Source organism: Talpa europaea (genome assembly GCF_964194135.1).
Source record: "Talpa europaea genome assembly, chromosome: 8".
In the NCBI taxonomy this organism is placed as follows: domain Eukaryota; kingdom Metazoa; phylum Chordata; class Mammalia; order Eulipotyphla; family Talpidae; genus Talpa; species Talpa europaea.
In genome coordinates this window covers 37,756,775-37,770,453 of record NC_140075.1, presented here as the reverse complement: position 1 = coordinate 37,770,453, position 13,679 = coordinate 37,756,775, and the positions used below count along the sequence as shown (strand labels likewise).

The window sequence follows — 13,679 nt, the reverse complement described above, 5'->3', positions numbered from 1 at the left end:
GGATATTACTCCCCAGGCATATGTTCTTCTTTTGGTTTTCACATAAAGTATTGTGACACCTAGTTGGGTCTCTAGAATGCCTCAGGAAGTTGCCTCTCTGTGGTTTATATCCTCTCCTCCATGCCCCAAGTCACCCTCAGTATCATTCTACCTCACCTCCTTTCTGTCAGTTCGCCCTGCCCCTCCTTGTTCCCATGCAAATTGAGAAAAATTAATGGAAACTGCTGAAGGATTACCAGGTCCCAGGGGCAGGTCTCCAGCAGAGGAATCATCTTCATTTCCTGTCTCTACTCTCTCAATCCATTCATCTGTTCTTGAGAATTACTTGAGTATTCAAAACAGACACAAGGAATACTCAGGGTTAGAATTTGCCAAAACCCATGTCCTAAATATCTGGAATTCTGTACATATTTTTAAGATAGAAACTGAAAGGAGAATAGTCAACCCAGCATCAGTGACGGGGGAGAGAGAGAAAGAGAGAAAGAGAGAGAGAGAAAGAGAGAGAGAGAGAGATACTCTTAACAGGCTTGAAGAAACTCGCCAAGCCTGGGGCCTGTGTGCCTGCTTGCACCTGGCTATAGGGAGGTTCACACACCTGGGGGCGGGAGAAGGGGGAGCAACAGAAGTCCCCTGCTTCTGAGGGCTCCCTAGGACATCTTGCTCTAATTGTGCGAAATAACAAGCCGCACATATTAAATATATTTTCTTAAAACCTGTGTCTGAATTTTTGGTTGACCGAGGTCGCCCTAGTGTTTTGCTTTCAGTTACCTTGACTGGAATATTTTCCCTGCTTCCAAAATTATATTTTCTCCTCATGACAAATTTGAATGCTCAGTGTGTTCCAGGGGGGAAAAAAAAAAGACCCAAGACTATGACATACTTCCTTCCTGAGGGATTTTGTTTCAGAAGAGGAAGATTCTATTTCTAGCTGTAATTGTAACTAGTAATTCCTGAAACTTCTTACTGGGAGCTTGTGGGGTGCTACCATTTTACAGTGATGTCTGGCCCATGTTGGCACAGGTGATATTCCTGCGCCTTGATGTTTGATTTTAAACATCAGTGAATAATCCTGCCCCTTGCTCTTTGGTTTTAGACATAAATGAATGTCTGGATCCAACCACATGTATCAGTGGGAACTGTATCAACACCCCAGGCAGCTATACCTGTGACTGTCCACCCGACTTTGAGCTGAATCCAACTGGAGTGGGCTGTGTTGGTAAGATATTAAAATCTTTTCAGTGAATCATACTGTTTGTTATTTTTAAAGCAGTAGCAACATTCCATTCTCAAATGTTCCAAAGGAGCAATATGAAAACTTTAAACATTTCCTAAATCTGACTTCTACTTTTGGGTTTTCTTTCTATAGCTAGATTCTCAGTATATGTGTGTTGGGCTACTTTTTTAGTTTCTCCGTCAGATCAAAGTATGGTTTTTTAAGTAGTTTCTGAAGTGGGTTTGAATTTTCAACCCTCATTTCAAAAGAATCTGCCTGATGCCTTTTTGTTTGTATATGGTAAATAGATACCCGCTCTGGAAATTGCTATTTGGATATTCGACCTCGTGGAGACAATGGAGATACAGCCTGTAGCAATGAAATTGGAGTTGGTGTTTCCAAGGCTTCCTGCTGCTGTTCTCTGGGTAAAGCCTGGGGTACTCCTTGCGAGCTGTGCCCTGCTGTGAACACATGTAAGTGGACATCCTCCTATTTATTATTATTTTTTCAAGGCCAGTGCTCTTAGATCCACAGAATAAAAACTACACAGGGAGGGATCTGCCCCTACTCTCTGCTCTTCAGTCAGAAAAGGATCCAGCTCTGTCAAGGGACCCTGCTCCCAATGTGGGAATTGGCAAGCATCCTGTTGGCTTGCACTAAAAGGTCAGGTGGGGCAGGTAACATCTCACTGCTGAATGAAAAGCAGATAACATTATTTTAACGATTTTCTAAATTAGGTCACCTCTATCACATAGGACTGGGTGCGTGCATATATATGCTTCTGCATATATATGTTTGTTTTTAGAAAAGCTAGAAGAATCATCAGATTTGGAACGAGCATGATGATTATGAAGAACTGGTTCTTATAGAAGGTCACAAGGACGATACAGCAGAGCAAGGTCATCCTTATTCATGAGTTACTCTATGTGTCACTCTGCTGATAATATGGTACTAACATGAATGTTTTCGACTGAAACCTTGGATGACAGAATTAATAGGGGGAAACAAAAGACACTGTACAAAGTTGTTTTTGAAAGTCAGAGGAATCACTATTACCCTCTGAAAAACAGAGAGGCAAGAAAGACCTTTAGTCATTAAGAAGAGACATGGGAAGGGAAACAAGACAGAACAACTTTTCCTAAGGCTCTGTCTGGAAAGGGTTTTGGGTATAAGCTGATTAACATTATTAAGAAAAGCTGTAATTCCCAGGAAGTGAACGGAAATAAGACTGAACAAAACACAAAAATAGAGCAGCTTGTTAGAAAACAAAAAGAGAAAGAAAATCTTTAAGAGGAAACAGTGATGGAGATAGGGAATAGATTGGGTCACAGGAACATAAGACCAGAAGAGTAGGGAGAGGACTCAAATGAAGACAGCCGCTTTCCATGTGGCACAAGCCAAAACCTCCTGCAAATGACCAGTGTACACTGAGAAGTTAATGTGCCTCATAGGGTGGGGTAACTGCTACATTCCTGAAAATGAATATTTTCAGCTGGATATGTCAGCATTTCTCTCGAGGATACTCTGCTTCTAGAAATGTTACATTCGAAAGAACTCAATTTACTTTTTTCCCTTTCTATAGCTGAGTACAAAATTCTTTGTCCAGGAGGAGAAGGCTTTCGACCCAACCCCATCACCGTTATATTGGAAGGTAATTCTCTTTCTTCTATCATCAAAGGCACACATTTTGAACTTCCCTGGGTTTATTTACAAGGCTGAGAAAATGCCATTCTTGTTTTGATAGATATTGATGAGTGCCAGGAGCTTCCAGGACTGTGCCAAGGTGGAAAATGTATCAACACTTTTGGCAGCTTCCAGTGCCGCTGCCCAACAGGTTACTACCTGAATGAAGATACGCGTGTGTGTGATGGTAAATGACTCTTATATGATGATAAATTCTTTGAGCTATTCAGAACTAACCTTAAAGCCCAACATAGAGCTACCAGGCATATGCGGAGCTTCCCCATAGAGCACAGTGGCCTAAACATGGGCATGGCCAGGTAAACATGCCAAGCTTAGAGCAGCTTGCACCAATGTTACTGATACCACATCATCTCCAACATGTCCCAACTCTCCCTCTTTCTCCAAGAAAAGAGGAATTTGTCATCTTGGGCCATAGTCCCATCTACAGCTGCAAGGAGTTTTCCATGCTCTTCGGAGAAGCCATTTCAATTAGTGTAGCACAAGTTCAATTATCTATTCTGAGTAGTTCTGTCCTTCACCACTTATCCTCTGAACTAATGCACTTTGAACTCCTCCTACAAGACAATCCCTTTGGCTTTATGATATAAGTGGTTGCTCCTATTCATCCTGTGTCACTGGAAAGAGAATATTCAGAGCCCTTGGACCACAGACCAAGGAGGGAGATGTGGTTTTATCTACATATAGGATTCACACAGCTAGTCAGGGAAGAGACTTCCTTGAATCCTGAGGAGACATATACCTTTGGCTCTTCATAAAATTTATTTATAGGTGAACCTCACCATGAAGACCTCATTAAGTACTAGTTGAGCACTACTGTGCATGTGACACAGCTCTCAGAGCCATCGAATTAACAAAGATCAGGATCAACTGCTGGTTTTGAAAATGGGGAAGGAGGTGTGAAGCCCTTGCCTCCTTGTTACTTCCCATACTGACCCTTGATGCTGGTTGTTGATGGCTTTAGGACCTGTCATATCCTTCTTTCTATCCTTCCATAGATTGTGTGACTAAAGTATGCAGTGGTCTTTCTAAGGATATTTGAGAATTAGTTTCTCCAAATTTCTCTCCTCTGAGGATATTATGAACTCATTTGTTAGATACTCAGATCAGAAAGCAAGACTTCCTTTTCTAAAACCCTCTTTCTTGAGCACAAATTTCTTTAGCACAAATAAAGGACACTGATGACTGAAACATCTATTTCTCTTGTCTGGTTTTCAAAGTGCCCTGTGAAATTTTTCCTCCCTAACAACATTTATATTGACACTAGGTATCAGCCATGGCAAGGAGTAACATTTCCCTATTCACATACCACTTTCTCTTTGGATTCTAGATGTGAATGAATGTGAAACCCCTGGAATCTGCGGTCCAGGGACATGTTACAACACCGTTGGCAACTATACTTGCATTTGCCCTCCAGACTACATGCAAGTGAATGGGGGCAATAATTGCATGGGTATGTCTAAGATTTTCTCTGTAATCCACTTTTGGTCCTTGTCTGCAAAGAGAAAAGTAGCTTACGAGTCCAGCAATTAGTCCTGACTGTTATGTTACATACCAGACTTCGTGCTGCCATCCGTTACCCATTTTTCGGAGAGCCTCTACTCCTGCAAACCATAAGCTGGGCCTTTTTCTCACCATCTCCTGTGGGTGACTGGGAGTTTTCTTTAAAATGTAATGCTGGAAAATCCCAGACAACAGTTTAATAGTACTTCTTTTGTTTGACTTTGGGTGTATCTTTATGCAATTATATTTACAGCACTGACCTACAGTATTAAAACATCATGAGTTGGAAATGAGAAAATTTCTGCCAAATAGCAGTGGAGAATTGTTACTTGGAGACTGGGCACAGAGTCATGTAAAGTTTATTAATGCTACAACTACATAATGACTTGGTTCTGTGGCATAAAATACCAGGGAATACATTTCTCAAAGTCTGTTTCCTTGCAGCAGCATAGGTAGATGGAAAGTTGTATAAAGAGCAGACTTTTCCTGCTCATATTAAAGTCAAGTTACCATACAATGCAAAAGAATCTCATCCCTTGAATGTCCCCTTGGGAACCTGCTATGGTTCCCCCACAGCATCACCAATCCCTATATTCCTTCTTTCTTCTAGACATGAGAAGAAGTTTGTGCTACAGAAACTACTATGCTGACAACCAGACCTGTGATGGAGAGCTGCTGTTCAACATGACCAAGAAGATGTGCTGTTGTTCCTACAACATTGGCCGGGCCTGGAACAAACCTTGTGAACAGTGTCCCATTCCAAGCACAGGTGAGATATGAGTTGATAAATTACCCATGAATAGTTGGTGAAACGAATTTTAGCAAAGGAAGGAAAGGTGCATTGTTCATTTTCATAAGAAAAAATGAGCTCATAGATATTTAAATCCACAGTTGATTCTGATCCTGAAAATTGAATCAGAATTTAAGGCAGCCCACAGAGATGCAAATATAAAGTAAGAATGCCTAGGGCAAATAGCAAACAAGGGTAAGAAACTTAGAGCAAGGCATGAGGCTAATACACAAAATCCAAGCTGGGAATTCCTATGAAGTTGCCAAAATGAACACAAACTTTGGCTCCAAACTTTCTAGCAGTTCATATAAAAAGAAAAACATGATCACGTCTCAGAATCTCAGTGCAACCTCAATACTAAAGGAAAGCACAACTCTTCTTGGTATTGAGTTGAGAGAAATATCTTCTTATAGCCTCATGGAGAGAAATCTATATGCATACTATATATACATATTTTTAAGTCTGAAGTATCTTCTTGAGATAAATGAAGTGAGGACTTTTATGTGCTACTTTTCTATCACATGGAAGATGATATGTATCACATGTCACATATACTCAGAATATTAAAATATAGATCTATCATGTGATCCAGCAATTCTTCTCCTAGGTATCTATCTGAGGAATGCAAAAAAAAAACACGAATGCAAAGGGATAGATGCACGCGTATGTTCTTTGAAGCACTCTTTCCAATAGCTAATGTGCCATTGTGATCAATGGCATTGTTTACTAATGTTATGATTTAGATGGCATGAACCATCATGCAAGTTATTGATCAGAATATTCAGTAATACCTATTTTATCTCCCCTTCCCCCAGTAATGTATAAAATATTTAATATGTTGTCTGGTGTTAACGGACAATATGTATGAAACAGAAGAGTCTTCATTAGTAAAAATATACCATTTCATCCATTGTTTACTCCAGAAATAATATAATAACCACCACTTAGAATATTGAGTTACCTGAACTCAGCAAGATGTCTCTAGAACAAGGGTTGTTGCATTTTACAGTATCACACGCATATGCTATCATGGTTTAATTGAATCGTTTTGGCAGAAGGTACAGTCTGCAAAATTTAAAAATATTTACCCTTTAGCCCTTTAAGAAAAACATTGCTGACCCCTGATCTTGACTAATGGTCTTCAAATATTTTGATCTAACATACCAGTCAATAAAAAAAAATCTGGGTATACACACACTAGGCATGTGTATACATGTAAAAGTATATGAGTACATGTCTAAATATATTTGCTTTCAATTATATTAAAAATGCATTTATTTTCATGAACTGTTATAAAATATACACAAAATGAATTTTTCTAATTAGATTTTACAAAGCTAAATAGAAATCCTAGTTATTTATTTTGTCATCTCAGTACATCTTTCCAATTTCCTCTGGAGAAAACTTTGGAGACCCTTAATATAGATTGCCATTTACTTTTAGAAATGGTTGTCTGAGTTTTAAGAATCTACATACTTTTAATATAAAATGCAAGAGTTTTGTCTTCATGTTGAATATTGGCCAAATTCAGTCATGCTTTTCATTAACTCTGAAATCTGTACACACTTTAGGAGTCCCTGAAATTTCTCGGGATGACCAGTGTCAGCTGGCATGACATTTTTTTGGAAGTGGACATTCATAGATTAAGGAAATAAAATACTAGGAGAAGAACTTGTTAAATTTGTATTAAAATTCTTCCAGAAACCTTTTACTAATTTTCACTCAATTTGACTCATAAGGCGATGGCCTTGAGTTTGCCATATCAGTTACAATCCTCATCCGGAATTATAGAATCTCAGTGTCAGAAGGGACTTCAGATGGCATTTCAGTTCATCCTTTATTATCAACTTTGATTAATTCAGGCAGGAAAGAAAAAGACAGATTGTGGGGGGAGAGAGATAAAGATAGCAAGAGAACTGTACCAAAAGAAATCCCAGTCCAGAAAGTAAAGTGATGATGTAAATTGGTTATGTGACCTGAATTAGTCATTAATAGAGCCAATGTCAAGAACTTGGCTGGATTTGCCTTGGGCTCCTGCAGTCGACTGAGGAAATGACTTTTGTAAGCATTCCACATGTCCTAGAGCCCTTAATTCAGAGTAGAAAGAAGTACACTTGCCAGCCCCTGGGTTCATCCTCATACAAACCCCGGTCATACACACAAGTGCAAACAAATGAATGTCATGTGTTGTAAAAACCTCTGCTTCTCCCTCATGATCATGTCAACTTGAGAGTACTTTTCCTTCAGAGTTTCTCTTAAGGGCAAGGTTATAATGCTATTGGAATTTTCAGCTTTGTTTTTTATTTTAAGTTCTTCAAAATACAGGTAAATACATTTCAAGACTATTTGCACAGTAATTTTTTTATCCTAATCATTTCTCCTTGCTGACTGTCCCCCAATCTCCACCCTGCAGATGAATTTGCTACCCTCTGTGGAAGTCAAAGACCAGGCTTCGTCATTGATATTTACACTGGCCTACCTGTTGGTGAGTTATGACTCGATCATCAGAATTTTCTGTTATTGCCCTTGTTTTAAGAAAATGGAGTACTCAAAATATTAAAACATAGATCTACTGTGTGATCCAGCAATTCTACTGCTAGGTATCTATCTGAGGAATGCAAAAACACAAATGCAAAGGGATAGATGCACTCATATGTTCTTTGAAGCACTCTTTCCAATAGCCAAGTTATGGAAACAACCTAATTTCCGAAAGACAGATGTGTATCAGGAAGGTGTTTTCTATATATATAAATATATATATTTATATTTATATTATATATATTTATTTATTATATATCATATATAGTACATAATAGAATACTATTAACCTATAAAAAATAAACTCTTGTTTTTATGACAGCATGGATGGAACTGGAGAGGATAATACTAAGCAAAATAAGTCAGAAGGAGAAAGACAAATACTAGATGTTGTCACTTGTATGCTGAATGTAGAGAAACAGTACAAAGGGTTGGACATAGCCAAACCAATAACAAATCCTAGGAATCTGACTGCATAATCGAGGCTACCAGATGATAAAGGGGAGGGTGAAAAGCAAAATGTGGAGGGAGCATAAGGGACTATGGTGGAGGACTATGGGTGCCTTGGTAGTGGGTGTGGTGTGGTAACACACATCTGAAAGGTGTGATCCTATACCTATAAATCATAGACAGTGTTGTAAACCAATGTTGCCTCAATTTAAAAAAGAAAAAGAAAGAAAAGGAAGTATATATCATTATTTTCTCAGTTTGCTTCTTTTGCCATAGAAGGGAAAGTTACTAAACAATGCCACATAGCTTTATTGAAACACTGATTCTTACTTTGAAACAAACAGTGCAAACACCGTGTAGCTTCACCTAATTGCAGCAGCATTTTTGTTGCCCATTTTTAAGAGAACTGGAAAGTCTCTCACAAAATTACAATCAAGCTTAGTTAAACCAACCTTAGGCATCAACAAGGAGAGAGAGATTCTGGGAGTAGGGCCAGTTGACATTTGATTTGACTATAATTCCCACTCCTTCCTTCTGATTATCACACCAATCCTTATGTGCAGATTGCTCATATAAAGTCTTTTTTGTGGGTCAATTTTATCTCATATGTAATCTCCTCAGGTCATCTGCTTTGAGAATTTCAGATGTAAAACTTTAAAAAATTCTTTCTAATCTGAGGCCCATCTGGTAATTGGAGCAGAGACCACTACAGTACTAGAGATTCCTGTGCAAGATTCAGAAGCATTGTACAGTGCTCACCCAACAGAGGCCACGCCTCTCTGCTTTAAATCCAAGTGATATAGAAGTAGATGGGAGGCTGATGCACTCCCAGCTTGACTTATAGGCACCCTTAGATGCTCCTCCTGGGTTTGAGCAATTGTGTCTAGTAGCGAACATCACCAGTTGCTTCGTTCCACCTTTTTCCTAATAAATAAACTGAAATCCACATCAGCCTTTCCAGTGACCTTGTTTAAGAAAACAAGGGTCTGGTCCAGCAATCAACCCGGCTCCCTTAGTGCCAAATCCATATGGCTCCACAGCCTAGTCAACGTCCAAAGAAACTTCATGGTTTGGAAAGAAAAACTGCTAAATGACATTGGCATGAAACACCTGGCCCTGGTTGCTTTGTTTTCCTCTTCCCAAAACAAATCTTTTCATCTCCATAGAATCTCTGATCCGATGATAAGTGGTCCTTAATATAATTGTTCTCTATGTGTGGACCAGGCGGGTGCTCCAGCAAGACTACAGCAGACAAAGAAAAGACATAGAATTAGCATTGTCCACCAGTGGAGCTGGAAAGGCCTTCAATATCATCCAGTCCAAACACCTTACTTTACAGTTGAGGAAGGGACTCAGCCGAGGTCACCTAGCTAATTAATAACAGAGCTGGGCCCAGAATCCAGTCCTGACTCACAGCTTGCTTTGCCTCTAGGTCTTGAAAACTGGAAATGTGATAGTTAGCAATATACTTATTATTACCAAATTCCACCATGACAAAATATTTAGATGACTGAGAAACTTTGTTTTATTTAAGTTTTATACTCTCCTTCTAAAGGGTCTTAAGATTGTTGGCACATAGAGTTCATTTGTATGGGGTTAAAACTATAGCAAGTTTATTAATCTTGTCTTAAAATATAAACTTCTCCAAGTTGAAGTTCAAATGAAATCCAGACAGGAAAAGAAAATATAATTTTTAATATATTCTCTTGCTATTTTATGCCTAACAATGGCTAGAAATTTGTCCCAGCCTGTTATTGTTAAACTTGATAATATATCACCTATTTAAAACAAATGAATGTGAATATAGTATTTCATGTTTTAAATCATACTAGAAGAATATCACCTGAATTGTTTTTCTGTTTGCTGATGATACACAGATGTGATGTTACTTTGCACAACTTTTTAAAAACGTGGACGACAAATGTGTGAAAAATCTAAAAACATAAATTACCTATGTTTGAAATAGCAATATGCCCTTTGAGATTCTAAGCTATTTTTTCTCCATGATAAACATCAATTTGCTTTCAAACAAAATCAAACCCTTTAAAAAAAAAAGGTCTAAATAAAGCTATGGCCTGTCAAATTTCTCCTTTAAAACATGGATTTTAGTGTGTGATTCTTCTAAATCTGCAGCTCCACTTATAGGCTTCACTTGAGCCTTACAACTAATGGATGTAACACACATAGGCTCCTGACAATAAAGCATCTAAACAACGGTAACAGAAAACCTAGTGACTTGGAAAGACTTGTGGTGTAGACCTCCCAGCTGCCAAAGCATTTTGTGAAACTGCTAATGGGTTGTTGGAGGCATCCTCCAGGATAGCCATCATTTTGATAATGGTTCTGTAAAAGAGTATCTGAGTATTAAATGAGAAAACCTAAGGGAGGCAGGATAGCCTGTTAGCGAATTCCAGGTGTCAGATCCTGACTCTGTCTCGTATTTGACCGTGAGGCCTTTGGCAAGTTCTGTTCTCTGACTTGGCCTCAGATCCACCATCTGCATAGTGAGGACAGTCTTGGTGCTTAGAGACCATCTCATAGGGTAGCTGTGATAATTCAGTGAGTAAATCCATGTTGAATGCCTGAGAAACATACGAGGCATATAGCAAACGAGACACTCTTAATACTATTATTATTACCCTAAAGGATGCTGAATGAGGAGTTAAGAGTGGAGGGCTGAGGAGGAGGTGAGAGCTGTCCACCAGCTGGCCCTACCTGCTTAGCTGCTTGGGTCCTGTCTCTGCTCTCAGGCCTGCTTTGATCCTGTTTGAATGCTCACCAAAATTTAACAGACTTTGATTGACACTTAACATTTGTCCGATAGCGTTCAAGGGACCATTATGCATATTGGTCAATAGTGTATAAAATAATGGTATATTATAGATAGTGATGATATAATATATAATTACATATTATATATAATAATATTAACACAGTGGTGCATCAGCAAGGCCCAGCTCCTGACCTTAGGAAGCCATGATTGACTGCACGCGTCCTTCCTCAGTGCTGGCCCTGTATTCACAGCCCAGGCCCAGCTTGTACCCCAAGACTTGACTTACCTCCTTTCCAAAGCCCTTAAAGGAGGAAATGGCATTTGAAAGATCAGCCTTGGTTGTGTTCTTTATTAGCTGACCTTTCCCATTCTCACCAACCCCCACAATACGCTTTGGGTAGAGAGGCATTGACCCTCGGCCAACAGCCTCCTTTAGTCTCATCTGGCTCCTACACGACAGAGTTGATGCTCTGAAACAAAACCAAGAACAAGATACTAAATCCAGATACACACCTGAGCACCGGGAACGTGGGTTTGTTATCTGGGTTTGCTCTTCATCGATGTTCTGCACTTCCATCATCACCACTCCAAAACACACACCGCCCCAACATGCACACATGTGCACATGCACTTATGCTTCTTTGCTTTTGGACCTTCCATGGGATGTTGAATTAGAAGGAGCTGACTTTCATCCCAACTTGCCCTGCACAGAAATCGTGTTCCTTGCCATCACTCACACGTGGCTGCTCTCTTTCTAGACATTGATGAATGCCGGGAGATTCCAGGGGTCTGTGAAAATGGAGTGTGTATCAACATGGTTGGCAGCTTCCGATGTGAATGTCCAGTGGGCTTCTTCTATAATGACAAGTTGTTGGTTTGTGAAGGTAAGTGATGTCACATTATCATGCCCAGAAATGAGCCAACCGATGTGCCACTTTCCCACACACACTAGGCAGAATTCACAACATTATAATTTCGGAAATCCATCACATGCTGGCAATAGTGAAGGGCACAGCGTGGTGAACAACAAGAAATTACATGGAAAAAAAATTCAGTAACTCCCAGTGGGGGGAAAAAAGCAGGATGTACATTCCCCAGGCCTCTCTCCCCACACACAATGTATTAGATTTCCCAGTTGATATGAAAAAGCCTTGAGTTCCTGGGTGTGTCAGATACATGGCTTTTGTTTCACATTGCTGAAAGCGAGCATGAGGGGTGGGCAGTCATCTTGAGTTGAATCTTAAAATCAGTGTTTTTCTTCCAAATGGGGCCTTTGCTACTCCCAAGTGAAAACAAGGTTAATGCAAATATTCCAAATGCATGAGAGAATTCCAAATGGCAAGAACAGCAAATTCGATTTTATATGAAGAATGTTGGCATGCACGCAAATGGTACTTTTTTCATTTTCAAATTACCTCCCCTGCCATGTGTGTATACTGTGATTCTGCGCATTCCTTGCAGCACTTCATCTTTCCCCTACATCTGGGGAAGATAGCGTTCTTTCACATTTTAGTAAAAGAGACATTACTTGTTATTAAATACGCCATGTGCTCTAGCATAGCTGGAATAATTTTCGATTTAATATTTAAACTTGGGGCCTCTAGTGGAGTTTTTGCTCATGTCAAGAAGGGTTACTACCCCTCAGAGCATGTATTAGAGCACATATGTCAACATTTTAATGTTAAAAAAACTTTCCCTCCTAAACTAGAGACAACTTCTAGGCCATGAGTAAAGTTATGGTCCTAAAAGCACATGCTTGTTAAATTCTCCTCACCAGACCCTCGGTTACTGGGGCCAAGTCGGCACATGTCCCTTATTCTCTCTAGTGTGGGGGTTCAGGGAGCAGGAATGGGATGAGCACTCCATTTCAGAGTCATTTCAGGCCTTGGTCCTAGCCCCTGTGCTTTGAAAAGCCATCAAGGAAGAGACATATGGGGTGAGGGGGGTTGGAGATCGTGAGGGAGAGATTGTCTCACAGCCCTGTAGTTGGCCACCTTTTTCAGGGCACAGGTTGCCCTTTCATACATGCCTTGGGGTGCCTGCCACCTACATGTGGCCTCTCCCCTTCTCTTCCATTCAGAGATCACTTTGATGGTTACTTTGCCACATGCCTCTCTGGTTCCTTTACTTGCTGAAGCAGCAGCCCTTGGCCAGAACCATAGGTCAGGCCACCCCTGACCACCAAGTCCACCTAGACCTGGCTACACATATGAAATTGAAGACCTGCAGCTGCACCAGTGCAAGGTGCTTGCTGTCAGGCTAGCATTTGGTGGCCATTGAGATTATAAAATACTCCAGTTTTGGGTCTGTTCACAAGATATCCATCTTGTGGATGAATGTTTAATCCAGGGTCAGCTGCTTCCCAGCACACGCTCAGAATCAGAAAATGAAGGTTGATTTAATACATGCCTCAGTATACTGAAATTGGAATGGATTCCAGAAGTGATTTAGGGAGCATTGATGTGTCTGTTCTGCTCAAGTATGCATGTAGTCAGATGTTAGGCATCTGAAGCAGCACAAAAATGCTTCTCTGTGACACCCTTTGGCGTCTCCACGAACAAAAGCTGTGTTCTGGGTTTCTGTACATTCTTAATTAAGAGCAGGGGAGACATGGCAGGTCAGGCAGTGCTGGGTGCAGGAAGTCTGCCTGACACAGTGGTGCACGGCCCCCTGAGACAGACATACTTTGGCTCTGATGTCTGTTACACAAG

General features: G+C 40.1%; 1 protein-coding gene across 1 annotated transcript in view; it reads left to right on the top strand.

The window, feature by feature from the left end:
* FBN1 (fibrillin 1) overlaps nucleotides 1–13,679 on the top strand; it is a gene marked incomplete at its 5' end in the record, with an annotated part of 233,753 nt that overhangs the window by 179,860 nt on the left and 40,214 nt on the right. The window contains 8 exons of the mRNA XM_084240531.1: nucleotides 1,094–1,216; nucleotides 1,522–1,686; nucleotides 2,796–2,864; nucleotides 2,958–3,083; nucleotides 4,245–4,367; nucleotides 5,028–5,186; nucleotides 7,621–7,692; nucleotides 11,727–11,852. Coding sequence (XP_084096657.1) covers nucleotides 1,094–1,216; nucleotides 1,522–1,686; nucleotides 2,796–2,864; nucleotides 2,958–3,083; nucleotides 4,245–4,367; nucleotides 5,028–5,186; nucleotides 7,621–7,692; nucleotides 11,727–11,852 — 963 coding nt within the window. The remainder of the gene's footprint in view (nucleotides 1–1,093; nucleotides 1,217–1,521; nucleotides 1,687–2,795; nucleotides 2,865–2,957; nucleotides 3,084–4,244; nucleotides 4,368–5,027; nucleotides 5,187–7,620; nucleotides 7,693–11,726; nucleotides 11,853–13,679) is intronic.